Source organism: Ursus maritimus, unplaced genomic scaffold (genome assembly GCF_017311325.1).
Source record: "Ursus maritimus isolate PB19 unplaced genomic scaffold, ASM1731132v1 scaffold_35, whole genome shotgun sequence".
Taxonomy (NCBI): Eukaryota; Metazoa; Chordata; class Mammalia; order Carnivora; family Ursidae; genus Ursus; species Ursus maritimus.
Window position 1 is genome coordinate 7,797,128 of NW_024426119.1, and position 19,670 is coordinate 7,816,797.

General features: G+C 44.4%; 1 protein-coding gene across 1 annotated transcript in view; it reads left to right on the forward strand.

Moving 5' to 3' along the window:
• NUSAP1 (nucleolar and spindle associated protein 1) overlaps nt 1-19,670 on the forward strand; it is a 33,465-nt gene that overhangs the window by 5,804 nt on the left and 7,991 nt on the right. The window contains exons 2-7 of the mRNA XM_008702227.2: nt 387-455; nt 5,212-5,355; nt 6,094-6,256; nt 10,573-10,674; nt 14,378-14,487; nt 18,661-18,848. Of these exons, the coding sequence (XP_008700449.1) occupies nt 387-455; nt 5,212-5,355; nt 6,094-6,256; nt 10,573-10,674; nt 14,378-14,487; nt 18,661-18,848 (776 nt within the window). The remainder of the gene's footprint in view (nt 1-386; nt 456-5,211; nt 5,356-6,093; nt 6,257-10,572; nt 10,675-14,377; nt 14,488-18,660; nt 18,849-19,670) is intronic.

Below are 19,670 nucleotides of genomic sequence, written 5' to 3' on the forward strand. Positions count from 1 at the left end.
AGACCTCAGCAGCTACAGACCTCATGTCCTCATCTTGGACCTGCTGTGGCCAGTTGCCTGCTCGAGTCTATTCCGGCAGTCCAGACCTTGGCGGCCGAGCCCACCTGTGTTCCTGCACAACAGCCTGGGTGTCCTCATGCTGGCACTTCGCCCAGTGTGTCTGTTGTCATTGCCTCTTTCCCTGTCTGACTTCCCCACTCTCCTGTGAAATCTGGGTGGGGCCAATTCTGTCTTGGTCATCCTTCTGTTCCAGAGCCTGCCCAGAGGATATTTGAGGAGTATAAGAACAGGAGAATAATTATCCTCAAAAATGGGAAAGTTAATAACCTATCTTTTTGCTTACTTGATTTTTGGCCCTACTGATAAAGTCTTTAACTCTCCTGCAGGCAGACAAGTTGTTAAAAGCATTGAAAGCCCACCTTAAACACGAAGCAAAAAAAGAAAATGAGAATCAGGTAAGTAATATATATATATATATATATTTTTTTTTTTACCACCTATTAAATACGAAAACAATTATATTTAATGAATGAGTGGTAAACACAACTAGTGATGACTTAAGACTTCCTTTTTATCCCTAAAGAGATCATTATTGATAATAATAAATCCTTTGATAATAACTATTTGCTATAAAGAAACTACCTAGTAGTGAGTAACCTACTCACTGATGATGTTCTCATAAAAATGCCACGTTAATGAATTACTAGTTGCCAAACATTATAAGAGTTAGCTTGGTATGAGCAAGGAAGGAACAAGATTTGAAGCCCCCCAAAATCCAGGTTAAGTAGCAGTTCTGTCATTTCTTTTTATGTGATCTTGGAAAACTCAAATGCCTTAATTCTTAGTTTCCTATTCTTTAAAATGGAAACATCTGCTCTGCCGAATTGAATGTCATGAAAATCAGATGAAATAGGGCCTGTAAGAGTGGCTTGTGGTGAACTGGAAACCAGAGTGGTAGGGGAGGGGGTGTCATGGCTGCCTCAGACCGAAGGTTTTGACAGGGCCTGACACAGTCAGCGGATGCTGTGTTAGGGCCAGGATTCTAAACTTGACATAGAGGAAAATCCAAAAAGGCCTTAAGGCCTTAGGCTTTGAAGAGCATCCATTATCTATCTGGAAATGAAGGTAAATATAAATATGAATGGAAAATCTAGCTGCCACCCCCTCATCTTTATCATCTCTGTATTCCAGGTTATAAACGCTTAGAACTGTTAATTCTCAAAATTCTTTTGGGGAGCCTGGGTGGCTCAGTCAAACATCCAACTCTTGATCTCAGCTCAGGTCTTGATTTCAGGGTCCTGTTTTCAAGCCCCTCATTGGGCTTCATGCTGGTTATGGAGCTTAAAAAATAAACATAAATAAAAATTTAAAATGTAAGGTAAAATTTTTGATTCTAGGTTTAATTAACTTAAGATAGACAACAAAAAAGGATTAATTTTGACTTTTAGCTCTAAGATTTTACATCAACTAAATCTCAATCTCTATATATAATTCTTTTAATGGTTAAGGATACGTGATTAGTGCCACTTGAAGTCAAGATTTTAGTTTGGATGGTAGTTAATAGAGTAAAATCATCTATCATATTTCAGATTCAACATCTCCGGGGCCGTTCCATTTTGGGAAAACTTCACAAATAGTCCAAATTCATTCAGATAAAGAATTCCTAAGTGTCGAATCTGTAAATAGTGAGCTTAGGGCGCCTGGGTGGCTCAGCCAGTTAAGTGTCTGCCTTTGGCTCAGATCATGATCCCAGGGTCCAGGAATCAAGCCCCCACGTCGGGCTCCCCCCTCAGTGGGGAGTCTGCTTATCTCTCTCCCTCTGCCCCCCCTCCCCAGCTTGTGCTCTCGCTCATGCTCTCTTTCAAATAAAATTTAAAAAAAAAAGTAAACTTAAAGATTTATTTATTTTTACGGAGAAGGTGTGCATAACCACGTGTGGGGGAGGGGCAGAGAGAGAGAGAGAGAGAGGGAGAGAGAATCCTCAAGGAGACTCCCCGATAAGCAGGTTGCCCATGGCAGCGCTCAATCCCAGGACCCCGAGATCATAACCTGAGCTGAAATCAAGAGCTGGCTGCTCAGACGACTGAGCCACACAGGCGCCCTCAATAGTGAGCATAGATTGCTGGGAAGACCTGATACAAAGAGTCGATTTATCTAAGGTTATAGGAGGAGTGAACACAGTCCAAGTGCGTAGCAAAGAGATCATTGATGTTACCAAGAATTGACAGATATGCAAACTTCCTGACCCCCAAATTATCCCATAGGGAATGCACAGGTGTTGGTCACATCTGAGTGAGGGGGACATCGCACCTTACGGAAGCCTTAACCTTGCGCTGTAGGTCGGCCTTAACTGTAATAAGAGTTGAGCAGCTTGGTATGTGGGCTAGTGTGGCTGTGTGCCAAGGACTCCCTTGTCTGAACCGGGGGTGCCTCGGCAGTCTTGGAGTTAGACAGACCTCTTACAGGTACATCACTGTGCATTCGGGAATGAACACCTCCTCCCTGATCATTGTCCGCCTCCCAGACTAACCTGTGTGGAAGGTGCATGGGATTAACACAAGGGATCCGCGGTGGTGCTAACAGCCATCTGAACAGGACAGTTGCCGACCGCTCCTGCACGCTGCTGCCACGGAGACCCTGCGGGAGGGCTAAATAAGCGCTTTCAAAGTGTCTCTGTAGTCCCGCGATGTGCAGCCTAAGGGTGTTACTTGTTTAGTGGTGTTACTTGTTTAGTGGACGTGGTTTCTTTTCCTTCCGCATGACTCTCCGGGGACTTGGGAAGTGGGATCCGGATAGCATCTTTCTACTCTCGCATCTTCACCTTTGAATTTGCGTTTACCTGTCCCACCTGTCGTTTGCTGACCTTCTTTGGGGAGCGTTCACAGGTGTGTCTGGATGTCCTTCTCCACCCTGTCCCCTTGCTCCTCTCAGCTCCTGTATCTCCTTGCCACTCTTCATCCTGGACCTTCCAGCACTTGGAACTGCATCACTTCTGTAATATTTTACCTCTGTCTAAAACCTGCCGTTCTCTAGACCTCCTTAGTCTTTGACTTCCAACACGTTTACTTGATATCGTGGTTCTCATTGCAGGGTGCATGGGAGAATCATTTGAGGAGCTTTTTACACATGGTGGTATATAGGCCTCACCAAACCCCAGGCCCACTAAATCAGTTCTTAGGGGGTGGGGGCCAGGCAGCACCGTGAAATGGAATGAAAATCAGGATACAAAGCACTCGAGCTACCACTCCCACACGCAGAGCCCCGGGAGGCAGGACCGGGTAAAATATTGGAAGGCTTCTCTGTAAGGAAATTCAGTGGCATTGCGCTAAGGCCTCTGGCTTCTAGCGTTCAAGGATTCCCTTGCATAACAGCCTCCTCCCCACCTAAGGACCACAGAAGATCAGATCCTGCCAGATCAGCCCCTGCCACACACCCAAGCCCCTGATGAGATCTTTCTTATTTTTTAAAACCAAGTAGCCAGCCAACAGACACCAGACAGTTGAGGGGAAGCCTGCAGTGTGAGAGAGCGGAAGATAAATAACAAGGTGACCCCTAAAGGAGACCCAGATGACCCAGAAGACAGACAAAAGCTTTAAGAAAAAAAAAAAACCGCCTTACAGAAACTTAATGATTTATCAGCTAGAATCAAGCCCCACAGACACAGCACAGACGATTCAATGAAGGTTACATAACAAGCTGTAAATGTTACCGTAGAGAATAGATGGCAGACATGGAGCGAGAAAAGGAGGACAAGAGGTGAAGGGAAGTATAAGGGTTCTGTGCTTGGATTTTACAGCAGGTGTTGTGTAGGTGTGGGACAGGATGTGAAGGTTTGAGAATCCTTAAAGCAGCTAATAGAGCGAAGAGGTACAGCGCCCTCAGGAAGAAGGTGGGAGAGGAGAGTGGGCCCAGCGAGCTCCGCCGCAGCCCGTGACGGGCGCTCGGAACAGCCACTGCCAATACAAAGGGGGAGCCCGCAGCGAGCTGCGCGGGACGTGGGTGTCAGCCGCGGAGGTGAAGCACCTGCTTTCCGGTAGACTCTCTCTAGGACTTGGTTTTAGCCACAGGTGTGTAATATCAGTTTATTTCAGCTTGGATCCTCATTAGAATTTAGGTATAAAAACAAAAACCCCACGAAGCAAATCAAGCCTCTCCTTTCTGGTGTGGATGTAGGTGAGAACGTGCTGCAGACAGGCCTTCCTCATAGTCACGATCGGTTCTCACTGATTTTTTTTTTTTTCCTAGTGTTTCCATACTTTCGTTTTTACATTTAAATCTTCGACCCATCCAGATTGCATTTTGGTGTGGGGGGAAAAAATTAAGCTTCATTTCCCTTCCCCCACCAAAAAGATAAAAAGCGTGGTTAGTTTTCTCTGCATCACGTGTTGAATCATGAGTCTGGTCTTCCCCCATGAAAACGAAGGGCAACTCTTATCAAACAATGAGTTCTTACACAAAAGCAAGTCTCTTTGGGATATTCTGATACTTGTACCACACTGTTCTGGTAATGGAGCTCTTTACTTTTAGATTATGGTAGTAGAGGTGTCATTCTTACCTTACTCCCTTTGGTTTGCCTTGGGCAAGTTACTTTAGACTTGCTAAGCCTCAGTTTCCCCCTCTGTGAACTGGGGATAATGTTAGTGCCTATCTCATAGGCTTTGAGGAATAAGAGAGGTAACCCATGTAAATACTTAGCCCAATGAAGTTGTGATATTAGTTGTAATTATTAGAGCGTACTGCCTGGTACTTTGTGTACATTCAAAAAAATTAAGGCTAACTTGCTTATTCACATTAAGAAAACTTTGCTTTCCTAGCCTAGTTTTTAAGCTGGGGTTGTTAAATGTGATTGTTTCTTTTCTTTTCTTTTTTTTTTTTTTCCCTTAAGATTTTATTTATTTGTCAGAGAGAGCGAGAGAGCACAAGCAGGGGGAGCGGCAGGCAGAGCAAGGAGCCTGATGTGGGACTCGATCTCGGGACCCTGGGATCATGACCTGAGCCGAAGGCAGACGCTTAACTGACTGAGCCACCCAGGCATCCCTGATTATTTCTTTTTGTGTGCTCCAAAATTCTTGTCCTGGCCTATACCTGAGTACAAGAGAGTTATAAAATTACCTTTTGAAAATATGTTTTTTATTCCGTTTAAATTCTGATTCTTCCTGAACATTATAACTCTAAAAATAGGACATGGCAGACAAATGTCTTTCTTTTCAGGATGGCAGTCAAACTTCTGCATCGTCTTGTGATGAGGCTGAGATTCAGAGCAGCGGCCAGGAACAAGCAGTGAGGGAGGCGGTTGGCCAAGGCACCAAAACCAGGAGAAGGTGCCGGACAGTCTACAGGAATCCTGACTCGCAGGTGAGTGGAAGTGTGCAAGTTTTGACCACCACGTGTGCCAAAATTGGTATATTCTTAGGAGACTTTCTCTTTGAACTTCCTTATGACAGCAAAGGGTTGTAAACTCTGTGTGCCCATAAGCTCCACGAAAGCACAGCCCCGAGCCTAGACTGGTCACCGCACCCTGGGTGCTAGCACGTGGGAAGCACTCACTGAGGATTAAGCACAAATTAAATATTGGCTGAGTAAATATAAAAGTTGATTAAGTGCTGACTTAAGTGAGGGCCAGTAGGAAGGATAGACACACCAACATTAGTAAGATTTTTGTTTTCCTTTTCAACTGGCCGCGAAGTAGTGATCACTCTTCAGTTGGTCGTTCAGCAGAACAGTCACGTGATCAGCCAGAGGCTTCCCTCAGTTACGTCAAGAGGACTCTGATTTTATTCCTTTTTTATTCTCTCATTCAAGTGTAACTTTACAAGACACAGTCCTAATTTTTATTTTCTAGCTCCATATAGTCCCTTGGCCTTTAGACGGTCCATTTAGACTGTTAATTTCTCATCCCTAGGAGAGTTAATCTTGCTATTGAAGCTTTTCAGCGGCCCCCAGTATGTCCTGTTCCCAAATCTGCCACTCAGAAATCTCATTCTCCTACCTTTTCTTCCTTTAGCCCCTTTTCAATTCGCCATGCCTATCTTTGGAAGACAGTGGTGACTTTTTACCATTTAAATCCTTTATTCCCTTTGAACGTTGGTACAGGATCGCTCAGAGATAAAAGTAAGTGAAATTCTGGATTCTGAAATCCAGAACCAAGAGAAGCAGGAAAACCAGGATCTCAGAACAGTTGCAGAAGTTCCTTCACCACCAGATGAGAGCCAAGGAGAGGAGAATGCCACTTCCTCAGGAAAAAGAAGAATAAATGGTATGTCAAATAAGTAAAAACAAAACGGAAGCCTGAAATTCCTAGGGGCACCGCTGTGCGTTCACGTCCTAGGACTGGCAGAACGAAGTACCACTAGACGGTTTTTCCTCCGGTCCTATCCCGGTTACTAGAGGATAAGACTCCCACATACCTCTTGGGGGAACACAGTTCAGCCAGAACACCATGCCGTAGGACGCCTGGGTGTTCTACAATGAGAGTGGAAGTTAACACCAAATACAGTGGACCATCGAGTCCTCCTCAGTACTGTTGTGGGGACCAGGGTGAGAGTGATAGCTGGAAAGTTGAGGGGCGCTGATCTCCACGTGGACAAAACGTGGGCTCTCCCCCTCCCTGGCTGCTCCAGACACCGGTGTACAGAGCCGCGTGCCTGCGCCACTGCGAGCACTGAAAGGGAGCCGCAGAGTCTCCCTTCCTGGTGGGCCGGCCGCTTTTATTATGGTAAATGTATCCTTAGTCTGGAACCTTCTAAAAATCTCTTCCCTAAACTTTGTCAACTAAAAGTTGGTTTCGGTGAGACCAGAAAACTTCAGTTCCCCAGACCTAACGGGACTGGGTGCTTTATGATTTCATTCCCCGGGAAGCCTGCCAGGGCTGCCGTGTCTCATGGTCGCTTCCCCACAGCCCCTCTGTCTGCACACCCGAGGCAGGGCCTGACCGGCGGAGAGAGGAGGCGACCCGCTCCCGTGGCCGCCATGCAGTTACGTGCAGAATTGCTAATGCTGAGCCTGCCCTCCTTCCCCAGAATTTGCAATGTCTTAGCAAATGGAGAAAGTTACTGAAGGTAGAATTGCAGGTTCTGACTGAGCCTGCGGGCCTGCAATTTCTGATCAGCACCCCGGGATTAAGCTGCATATGCCTCATAAAGCCGTTATAAAGTCATGATTTAGAGCAAGATATAAGGAACTGTGACCGAGTCAGACGCGGGGGGGGGGGGAATTGCCAGTGTCTGCTGTTGTACCCATCGTTTTGTCAGGGAGACTTAGCGGCGGGACCCAGTTTCAAGGGCGTGGAGAAACCAGGGTGGACGCATGAAGTTCGCTTAATGAAACACAGGCTACTGGAAGAACAGAAATAGGATCGTGTCGTTTCTGGTGAGAGGGTTTTTTAACTTTTTTTTTTTTTTAAGCTTTTGTTTATTTATTTGACAGAGAGAGAGACAGCCAGCGAGAGAGAGAACACAGGCAGGGGGAGTGGGAGAGGAAGAAGCAGGCTCCCAGCGGAGCAGGGAGCCTGATGCGGGGCTCGATCCCAGGACCCTGGGATTACGCCCTGGGCCGAAGGCAGATACTTAAGGACTGAGCCACCCAGGCGCCCCTTTTTTTTAACTTTTTATTTTGACATAATGTCAGACTTAAAGTTGCAAGAACAGTGCCAAGTGTTGCTATGTCCTTAATTTCCGAAATGTTAACATTTTGCCACATTTGCTTTGGTCCTTCTCTGTTTATGTTCATGTGCACATATGCATCCGTGTAGGTGTCGTCTGCATGTTGTTCCCTGAGAGTAAGTTGTAGAAATGTGCTCCTTGGGGCGCCTGGGTGGCGCAGTCATTGAGCGTCTGCCTTCGGCTCAGGGCATGATCCCGGAGTTCTGGGATCGAGCCCCACATCAGCTCCTCCGCTGGGAGCCTGCTTCTTCCTCTCCTGCTCCCCCTGCTTGTGTTCCCTCTCGCTGGCTGTCTCTCTCTCTGTCAAATAAATAAATAAAATCTTTAAAAAAAAAAAAAAAAAGAAATGTGCTCCTTGCCCCCTAAATACTTCAGTATGTGTTTCTTAAAACACAGGCTTTAAGGGCACCTGCCTGGCTGCCTGAGTTGGTAGAGGATGCAACTCCTGATCTCAGGGTCGTGAGTTCAAGCCCCACGTTGGGCCTAGAGCTTAAAATAAAACAAAACAACACAGGACTTCCTCTCACGAATGTACAAAAAGCTCATTGGTAGGGATTCATGTTCCACATTGCAACTAACCTTTAAGAAACAACCATTGTCAAGTGGTGCTTAGCATAGTATCAGAAAAGAATATCCACAGTTCCTTGAAAAGGCTTAATACTACAGTACTCTCCCCCTTTCAGCCACCTGTTTGTGGCAAGATTTGTTTTCATATATACTTCAAACTAAACAATATATCATAATGTACTGTATGCAGAAGCCGGTAAGAGAATCCAGCTGCTTTTGACTAAGTCAGACATTAAGTAAACTGAAAACATACCATCTTCTCACTATTTTTGTTTGTTTTAGAAATTTTAGCAATTTTTCATAAATGTTTTTGTTAACGTAACAAGTACATTGTTTTTTAGTGTATCGAATATTTTTTAATGTTTTAATTATATCTACTGCCACATACTGCTAGAATGTAAACAAAAATGGGGGGTCCTCCGTAATTTCTAAGAGTATAACACGATCGTCAGACAGAAGTGTGAGACTTGCTAGTCTGTTCTATAGATGACCTTATTTAGGTCTCATGAGCTATTGTATTTTTTATTTTATTTATTTATTTATCAGAGAGTGAGAGGAGTGCGTGCACAAGCAGAGGGAACAGCAGGCAGAGGGAGAAGCAGCTCCTGGCTGAGCAGGGAGCCTGAAGTGGGGCTTGATCCCAGGACCCTGGGATCATGACCTGAGCCAAAGGCAGACGCTTTACTGACGGCACCACCCAGGCATCCCTTCATGAGTTATTCTAGTCATGTCCATTAAAGCAAAGGAAAATCTCGGCTCTTGGATTTCATTATGTCTCTTTAGTATCCTTTAATATGAAACATTCTTCAGTCTTCCTTTTTCTTTGAGGATTTTTTTTATGTTTACATTTTTTAATACAGGCCAATTTGGGGGTCCTCAGCCATGATTTGTCTAATACGTGGTAAGGGTTGGATTTAGATGGTGCACTTGTGGGATTCCACAGAGTAATCCTCAGTCAGGGCTTCCAGAAGGCACAGGTGGTGGCTTGTTACCAGGTGATCACCTTTGCTCCTTTGTGAGGCTGCTTTTTTTCCCATTTGTAATAAGCATCTGGTGAGGAGTGCCTCTGACTCCATAAACACCCTGTGTTGCATGGAACTTTACCTTTCTGGTTGTAGAGCCAAACTCCAAGCAGAAGCTCCTACCCAGTCATTCTTTGATGTTTTATGGATGCATTGGGAAATCTTCAGTATGAGGGATGTGTTTATAAGTAGTATTTCTTGAAAACCCACTTGGATACTTTTTTTTTTTTTTTAAGATTTTTATTTATTTGACAGAGAGAGAGAGAACACACAAGGGGAGTGGCTGGCAGAGGGAGAGAGAGAAGCAGGCTACCCATCAAGCAGGGAGCCCGATGTGGGGCTTGATCCCAGTACGCTGGGATCGTGACCTGAGCCGAAGGCAGACGCTTAACTGACTGAGCCACTGAGGCGTCCCCACTTGGATACTTTTAAGTAGATTGCCTCAAGTTGAAAAAGATAACAGAATGTGGTTGTAAGTGAGGGAAAATAGTCAATACAGACGCCATGATTACAGCTGGATTTAAAGAATAAAAACAAGTGTGGAAGCGGAGGACCTGAGGAAATAACCCCAGAATGCTCACGGTGTGATTTTTTTTAATTTTAATAATTAAAGTAATCTCTCCGCCTAATTTGGGGATCAAATTTACAATCCTGAGATCAAGAGTCACGTGCTCTACCAACTGAACCAGTCAGCCACCCTGGGATTGTGTGATTTGTATCATTCTAGTTAAAATAACCTGCTCATAGCAGAAGTTTTGAAAAAGGCTTCTTAAATTTCTTCTAGTTATTTATTTATTTGAGAGAGAGAGCAAGAGCCCGCGGGGAAGCAGAAGGAGAAGCAGGCTCCCCATTGAGTGGGGAGCCCAATTAGGGCTCGATCCCGGGACCTTGGGATCATGACCTGAACTGAAGGCAGACGCTTAACCAACTGAGCCACCCAGGCGCCCCTTAAATTTCTGATATATTTACATAACTTCTATACAGGAAGCATAAAACTTCTTCCTGCTTGAAGCATATGAGCTAAAATTGTAATGATGCTATAACTCATTCTCCGTGCTCATCTCTCCCCCACTCCCCCCACCTTGGCAGACCCCATCACATGAAAATGCCCCCATGTTAACTTCTAGACCTTTTTTTTTTTTCTTTCAAGTTTCATTTAGTTTCGTAATCTCTCCACCCAATGTGGGACTTGAACTCACAACCCTGAGATCAAGACTCGTACACTCTGACTGAGCCAGCCAGGCACCCCCAACTTCTAGACGTTTCTTAATAGCAAGAACTTGTTTTGAAATCTTTCATTAATTCGGTATCTTTGGATTCAGGTGATGAAGATTCAAAGGTACCTTCAGAAAGAAAGAAGCCTCTCTACACAGATGGGTTTTCCAAACCTGGAAAAAACAAAAGAACTACAAGCACTACTCCAAGTAAGTCTTACACACAAAGAAACAAAGTAAGAGTCGGCACGTGCAGGCTAATGCCGAACAGGCCGTGCGCGAGACCGGCTGAGAGCTTGCGTGCTGGAACCGGGCCTGGCATCCTCACTCGTTTCCCAGCTCGGAGACCGGGGGCCTCTTAGCCTCAGTAAACCCACCTCCTCGGTTTACAGTGGGACTGAGTACACTGCCTGTTTCATCAGGTCACTACGGACAGAGCTGAGGTTGCCCCTCCATTTCCAGATCACCGCCATAAAGTGACAAAGTGACTAAAGCAGTAAAGTGAATCAAGTGCGTTTGTTTTCTCGGCATGGAAAAGTTATGTTTACGCTGTGCCGTAGTCTGTTAGGTGTGTCGTAGTGTTATGTCTCAAAAAACAACGCACCTATCTTAATTAAAAAATAATGTATTGCTAAAAAATGCTAGCCATTTGTCTAATACTAACGTCTGAACTTTCAGCAAAGTGGTCATCTTTTTGGTGGTCGAGGGTCTTGCCTCCGTGTTGATGGCTCTGAATGATGGGGGATGGTGGTTGCTGAACGTTGGGGTGGCTGTCGCAGTTTCTAAACAGAAGACCACAGTGAAGTTTGCCCTAACCGTTGACTTCCTTTCACAAAGGATTTCTCTAGCGTGCGGTGCCATTTGATAGCATTTTGCCCCCACTAGAACTTCTTTCAAAACTGGCCTCCATCCTCTCAAACCCTATCAACTAAGTTTATGGAATATTCTAAATCATTTGTAGTCATTTCAACAGTCTTCACAGCATCTTCGCCGGGAGCGGATTCCATCTCAAGAAGCCACTTTCTTTGCCCGTCCGTAAGAAGCATCTCCTCATCCATTACAGTCTTATCCTGAGATCGCAGCAAGTCAGTCACGTCTTCAGGCTCCACTTGTCATTCTAGTTCTCGTGCTCTTCCCACCACATCTGCAGTTACTCCCTCCACTGAAGTCTTGAACCCCTCGCAGTCATCCTTGAGGGGTGGAATCCGCTTCTTCCAAACTTCTGTTCGTGCTGATATTTTGGTTTCTTGTCATGAATCATAAATGTTCTTAATGGCATGTAGAGTGGTGGTCTTTTCCAGAAGGTTTTCACTTTTGCCCAGGTCCATCAGAGGAATTATCTATGGCAGCTATAGCTTACAAAATGTCTTAAATAGGACTTGAAAGTCTAAGTGACTCCTTGATTCATGGGCTGCAGAATGGATGCTGTGTTGGCATGACAACAACGTTCATCTTTCTGTGCGTCTCCCACAGAGCTCTTGGGTGACCAGGTGCATTGTCAGTGAGCAGTCATATTTTGAAAGGAATCTATTTTTTCTGAACAGTAGATCTCAACAGTGGCCTTAAAATATCCAGTAGATTCTGTTGTAAACATGTGCTGTCCAAGCTTTGTTGCTTGATTTATGGAGCACAGGCAGAGTCAGTGTGGTACGATTCTTAAGGGCCTAGGATTCTCAGATGGTTAAGGAGCATCGGCTTCAACTTCAGGTCACCAGCTGCGTTAACCCCGAACGAGAGTCAGCCTGTCCTTTGAAGCCAGGCATTGACTTCTCTGTAGCTATGAAAGTCCCAGATGGCATCTTGAAGCAGAAGGCTGTCTCATCCACACTGAAAGTCTGTTGTTTGGTACAGGAGCCACGTTCAGTAATGATCTCAGCTAGATCTTCGGGGGGACTTGCCGCAGCTTCTCCATCAGCGCTTGCTGCTCCACTTCGTACTTCTAGGTCCTGGAATAAACGTGAACCTCATGAACCAACCTCCGCTAGCTTCCAGCTTTTCTTCTGCAGTTTCCCCAATGGCTTCAGCCTTCATAGAATTGAAGAGTGTCAGGGCCTTGTTCTGGATTAGGAGTTGGCCTAAGGGGACGCTGTGGCTGGTCTGATCTTCTACCCAGACCACTCAGACTTTCTCCATATCAGCAAAGGCTATTTTGCTTTCTTGCCGTTCGTGTATTCCCTGGAGTAGCGCTTGTAATCTCCTTCATAAACTTTTCCTTTGCGTTTATAACTTAGCGAACGTGCCCCAGTTTTCAGCCTGTCTTGGCTTTGCCATGCCTTTCTCGCCAAGCGTAATCATTTCTAGCTTTAGATTCGAAGTGAGAGCTGTGCAGCTCTATTTCACCTGAAGACTTAGCGGCCACTGTAGGAGCAGTCAGAGCACAAAACATTTATCAAGTCTGCCACCTTATTTGGGCACAATTACGGCAGTAAAGTCAACGATCGCCCATCATAGGTCACCAAAGCAAATATATAACAATAATGAAAAAGTTTGAAATATTGCAGTAATTACCAAAATGTGATACAGAGACCCGAAGCGAGCCAGTGCCGCTAGAAAGATGGCTCTCTTGACAGGGTTGCAAGAAACCTTTGATGTATAAAAAGAAACAAAAAACCCCAGTATCTCAAAGTGCAGTGAAACAAGGTATGCTTGTATATAGATTGAGACTTTTTCTACCTCTGATTACCCAACATAGCGAGCACATGGCAGGTACTCAGTAAATCTGAGAACGAAAGTCTATAAAGTCCTTGGTACAATGTTCACCTTGTAGTTTTTCCTTAATTTTTTTTTAAGTACTCTCTACCCCCCACGTGAGGCTTGAACTCACGATCCTAAGATCGCCAACCAGGCGCCCCCTAATTTTTTTTTCATTAATAAGTTTAAGGGAGTCCATATCTAAACACATAACTGTTCTCTGTTGCCTGGTACATAGAATGTTGAGTGTTGTATATTTATAGTACTTAGAATGCTGCTCAGCATATATTAGAAATGCATATACTTAATAGTTAATTAGAATTTCTTTAAAAAAAATTTTTAAAGTTCCTTTTTTTTTTTAAAGTGATCTCTACACCCAACATGGGCTTGAACCCACAACCCCAAGAGCAAGAGTCATGCACTCCTCAGACTGATGAGCTAGCCCCCCCAAGAATATTCTTAATCAGAAGAGCACAGAGCAGGGGTCAGCAAACTACTGCCAACCCCGGTCTGTCTTAAAACACTTAAGCTGGGGCGCCTGGGTGGCACAGCGGTTAAGCGTATGCCTTCGGCTCAGGGCGTGATCCCGGCGATCTGGGATCGAGCCCCACATCAGGCTCTTCTGCTATGAGCCTGCTTCTTCCTCTCCCACTCCCCCTGCTTGTGTTCCCTCTCTCGCTGGCTGTCTCTATCTCTGTCAAATAAATAAAATCTTTAAAAAAAAAAAAAAAACACTTAAGCTAAGAATCGTTTTTACACTTAAAGGATTGTATGAAAAAAAAAAAATCAAACCTTATGTGGCCACAAAGACTAAATAAAATACTGTCTGACCCTTAACAGAAAAGGTTTGCCCATCCTTTGTATAAAGCTCTCTAAGCATTATAAAATGTCAAATTTATGACTAAGTAAGGGCCATTTGATTAATTGGTGAGGGGAGATGATAAATCTGTTATTCTTTTCTTGTTCTATGGACTAAACCAAGTTGTCATTTAGTGAAATGGACAGTGGAGAGATGGTAAATGTTTGATAGTTGATAAGATGAATATTATACTTTGTTCCCGAGTTTCCAAAAACTGAAAGATTTGAAATTAAAGTTTTAGCAAAGATGATGTTGAGTGTCAGGGATGCAGAGAAGAGAATGAGTGCTAGCAGAAAGACAAAGGGAAGGTGAATAAATGGATTTGTCTTGTTATTAATTGTCATATTTTGGGGAACATTCCAGACTTTAAGAAGCTTCATGAGGCTCGTTTTAAGGAAATGGAGTCCATTGATCAATATATTGAGAGAAAAAAGAAACTTTTTGAAGAACACAATTCATTTAATGAACTGAAGGTATGCTGATAAAATTATGTGTTTCGGGGGGTTTTTTGTTGTTTTTTTTAAAGATTTGTTTATTTGAGAGAGAGAGAGCAAGCACAAGCAGGAGGGGCAGAGGGAGAGGGAAAGAGAATCCCAAGCAGACTCTGTGCTGAGCCCAGAGCCCAGCTGGAGGCCTGATCTCAGGACCCTGAGATCACAACTTAAGCCGAAACCAAGGGTCAGATGCTCAATTAACTGGGCCACCCAGGTGCCCCTAAAATTATGTTCTTAACGGGACTGAACTATTTGATTTTATGTTCTTATTTTTTTTTAAGATTTTATTTATTTGAGAGAGAATGAGAGGACACAAGTAGGGGGAGCAGCAGGGAGCTGGATGCGGGGCTCCATCCCAGCACTCTGGGATCATGACCTGAGCCGAAGGCAGATACTTAAGGACTGGGCCACCCAGGCGCCCCCCCAACTATTTGATTTTAATGTTGGTCTCTTAGCTAATACCGCGGGCCTTTTATTACTCTGCCAGTGGAATGGTTTGAGTTTAATGTATCTTTGTTATCTGAAATTGCTTCCCCCACCGTAAGAATTTTCATGAACCCTCAGAATAAAACCGGGAGTCCTCACTATAAGGAGCTAATTCCGAAGTGCCAGTCAGTTGTCCTGTTTTCAGCATTCCCACAGTGTGCTGATCGCCCTTGCTGAGGCCGCGCTGATTTACGGTGAAGCCATTTTCTTTGCCTGTCTCTCACCTAAAGGAAAAAGGAACGATTGTAGTGGCTAACTTACGGGCTTCCTGCTAACAGAGCTCCCGGGGGCCCCTCAGTCCAGGTCCTGCTGGACTCTAGGTCCCGTCGAGTAAGAAAAGGTGATGAAGTCAACCCCGAGGGTGAATTAGCGCCGTGAGTTGACGACATCCTGTTACTACCTTACACGGTCTCTGGTGTTCAAGACGTGCCACATAGAGGACTGGGGACATTTACTTGAGAATTTAATAATACAAACAACCTGCCTGTTTCTCAAAAAGAATTGGAGGCAGTCTTTGGAATTACAACACAAGACAGTATAAAGTTGCTTTGAAAGGGGCAGAAATGAGCACTGTTAGCAGGGACAGTATGTGCTGTGTCAGTCAGTTGAGTTCCGCGTTTTCGAATACAAATGCCAACACAGAAACGCACTAGGTGACAAGTTCCAAATATTTTATTTATTTATTTATTTATTTATTTATTTATTTATTTATTAAAAGATTTTATTTATTTATTCGACAGAGATAGAGACAGCCAGTGAGAGAGGGAACACAAGCAGGGGGAGTGGGAGAGGAAGAAGCAGGCTCATAGCGGAGGAGCCGGATGTGGGGCTCGATCCCAGAACGCCGGGATCACGCCCTGAGCCGAAGGCAGACGCCCAACCGCTGTGCCACCCAGGCGCCCCCAAATATTTGTTTTTTTAAACATACATCATAAGCTTCTTAGAAGCTGAATCTAGAGTAGTAACATTCATTTGAACTCTTCATAAAACCACAGCTAACCTAGTTGAAGACACTGTTTATCAGCCAGCTAAGAGCGACAAAGCCAAGCCATGGCCTTTGCAGGCCTGCGTTGCTGGACTCTGATCCAGCAGCACGGGTGGAGAACCAGAGAAGAGGCACTCCGTATGCCCGTAACAATGCTTGCCTACGTATTAGCAAGGGCCAGGTAGCACTACGCTGACAGTCGCATACCTGAGCCCACGCTGATGATGTACAGGAAGTAGACCTCGAGTTTCTTTTCTTTGCTTTCTTTCGTTTTTTTTTTTTTTTTTTTTTTTTTTTTTTGCATGAGAATGAGCGAGCTGCAAACGTGCCTGCAAGCAGGGCCACTCATTTGCCTTACCACGAAGCTGAGTCTACTTAAATACTTGACTGAAAGTCAAGTTTTCTGTACCACATACTGTGGGTGAGTTAATTTTCCAGGCAAAAATTAGGGCAGAACAAGTGCCTCAACCCTCAACTTGAGGGTAGCCCTGAAGATGTGTTAAATAAATGAGTAGGTTATCTTATTTTCCACTGATAACCCCACCTGAATGGGGTTAGTTCTAAAATCCTACCCCCACTCCCCACTGTTTAAGGAACAGATCTCTCAGATGGGTTATTGGGGATGATCTATTTGGAAATTGGAAAATAAGAAACCATTACGGTGACTTCACCATAGCTGATAGGAAGTTTTTCTTGACAGTTGACATGTTTTAGGATTGGTCATTGGACAGCGTTGATAATAATAAATAAGCAGAGATCCTAGACATTCTGGCCACGACCGGTGTCTCCTTGACTTTCCTGATTAGAGCAGGGAGACCTGTTTGATTTGGTTGTCAGATGGCCCTCTACAAGCAACAGAAATCTGGTGCCCCAAGATGCCTGCTTATCTTCCCCACAGTGGGAGTGATGAGTTTTAAAGTCTTTTATTAATATGAAAAAAATCCCAATTGGCATTTCTTTGATCATTATATGTATGTTCTAATTGGCTGGGTTCTTTTTTGTAAATTTGTTTTTTCTTAATTTTTACCCATCTATTAGCCATTTATATTAACGCTATATATTCTATATTATAAGTACTTTCCTTCAGTTTATTTTTTAGCTACATTAATAGTGTTTTTTATCTTGTGAAAGATTTTTTTCTTAAATTTATCCAACTTTTCCTTCTAAGGGTCTGTGCTGTCGTTGTTGACTTTGGTCACACCCTGCCTGTTCCAAGATCATAAAAATAAGCTCTTATATTTATTTGTATTGCTTTTATTATTTTTCCCTATATTTAATCCTTAACCCACTTTTTTTTTTCGTATATGGTAAGATTGACCTCTTTGTTAGGATTAAACAGGATTTTTATTGCTAAAAGAGAGGGATTGGTTACATACATCGCTAACAAAAGGAGTTAATACTACTGGAATAAATGGCTTAATATTCTACCTGAAAAAAGTCAGACGGGCAAGGGCTAGTAGCCTCATTTCTGCATTACAAGTAGTTGAAAACAAAGATGCAGAGTTGATGGTCCTGACACCAAGTGAACTGTGAGGAGACACAGCATGAAAGTGGGAATTTGGGGGGAAAGACAGAAGGCAGGAGCAAAGGTGTGAGGGATACAACAGTGTGCTTCATACATCTAACCTGGGCTCCTGCCTAACGGTACAGATGTGCATTTGCTAAATATTTCAGTACGTTTTAACTTCGTGTCACATCAGCGTCTCTTCTGCTTGTATGTTGAGAAGTGGACCTACTTCTGAGTGCTTGTGTTTCCGAGGATACAATCAGAATTTTTCTGACTTTTGTCTTCACCTTGTCGATTGCAGTCGTGCCACCCCTGTTGTCCGTTCACAAAGCTGAATTTCTCTTGCTTGCAAGAGCTTCAGCCAGTGATAGGAGGTTCTCGTTATTCTTTGCGCCCTGACAATGTCTAAAAAATAACCTAAGTGGACCTTCCCTGGCCATTTCAAAGGGAGGGTTTCCTGCCCTCTCTTGTTTGTTTTTTAATAACTTTAAGAACCCATTGAGGGGGTTTGTGGGGGCAGGGTTGGAATTATTTGTAGATTCCATGTGCTAAGTGTATAATAGGTGGTTCTGTGAGTTGGTATTTAATAAATGGCTTATCATGTTCTCAAAGATACTGTATGTCCAAGAGGAGCTATTTATTCTCCCTTTCTGGCCCCAGGACACTTTTGAGCCACATTCGTTAGTCAGAAAATACCTGGGTTCAGGGGCGCCTGGGTGGCTCGGTCGGTTGGGGCTCTGCCTTCGGCTCAGGTCATGATCCCAGGGTCCTGGGATCAAGTCCTGAGTCAGGCTCCTTGCTCTGCGGGAAGCCTGCTTCTCCCTCTGCCTGTTGCTCCCCTGCTTGTGCTCTCTCTGTCTCTCTTTCTGTGTCAAATAAATTAAAAAAAAAAAAAAGAAAGAAAAAGAAAAGGCCTGGATCTGTGGCAGCTGAGAAAGGCTCTCTGTAACGCATGACTCAGCACAACCAGAAGTTACTCCTAACTCGGTCACCACAGCGATACAGGTGCAAGGAACTGCCCGGCCCCCTGGTAGGTAGGAAGAGGATGAGGCGGTGAGAAGGAAAGCTAACAGGTGGGGTTAAAAAGTAGGTATGGAACAAGGGGATGAATGGGGGTGCTCTGGAGACAGTGCTAAGAAGCCCAAATTGAACATGGTGCGGTGTCTTTCTGCAGAAGCAGCCCGTCACCAAGGGAGTGGCGGTGACTCCAGTTCCTCTCCGAGGAAGGCTCCCTGCGGCTTGTACGCCCACCAGCCAGCGCAGCTCGCAGGGCCGGCCCCTGGGCGCCGCGGGCCGGAGCACCTTGCGTGGCAAGGGCTCCGCCAAGCGTTCCGTTCTCTCGGCGACTAAAATGAACGTCAGGTAAGAAGAGCTCCAAAATGTAATCGAGAACAAGGTCTCAAAGCTTTACTGCTTCCTGTACGTTTCAGGTGGGCGACATCGAATGTTTTAATGTTGATGAGAAAGAAGGCAAAAGAGGATCAGAATGGAGAGAAAATAAGTGGATGGCTTTTATAAGCTCTAACCTTTTGTCTTTAAATTTGTGTTGGATTTTCTTATCAAACCTCTCTAAGCTCACATTTGGTTCATAAGTAAAGATAGAAGGTATATATGGATATTCATTTTACTAGTTTTATGTATGCCTGTAAAGACGTGAAGAGAAGATTTTCTGTTGACTTAAATGTAAAGTTGAAGCTAAATTCCTACAGAAAATATCTAGATGCAGAGAACTTAATTGACTCGTCCTGAAGTTTAACTTTTGAAACCCACAGGGTACTGCAGTGTCATAGTTATCGTATGTCCCACTGACCCCTCTATTATCTTTGTACCTTTCCTGACAGCAGGGTAGCCCGCAATTATAACTATCCCAGAGATGAAGATCTTCAGGCCCCCTTTCTTTAATATAGAAATTTTAATCTCCCCCCTTTTTTTTTTTTAAGATTTTATTTGAGAAGGAGAAGGAGTGAGAGTGCATGAGCAGGGAAGGGGCAGAGGGAGGAGAAGCACGATCCCTGCTGAGCACGGAGCCTGATGTGGGGCTCAGTCCCAGAACCCCAGGATCATGACCTGAGCCGAAGGAGACAACCCACTGAGCCACCCCAGCGCTCCTTAAGATTTTATTTCTAAGTAATCTCCACAACCAGTGTGGAGCTCGAACCAACAACCCTGGGATCAAGAGTCACA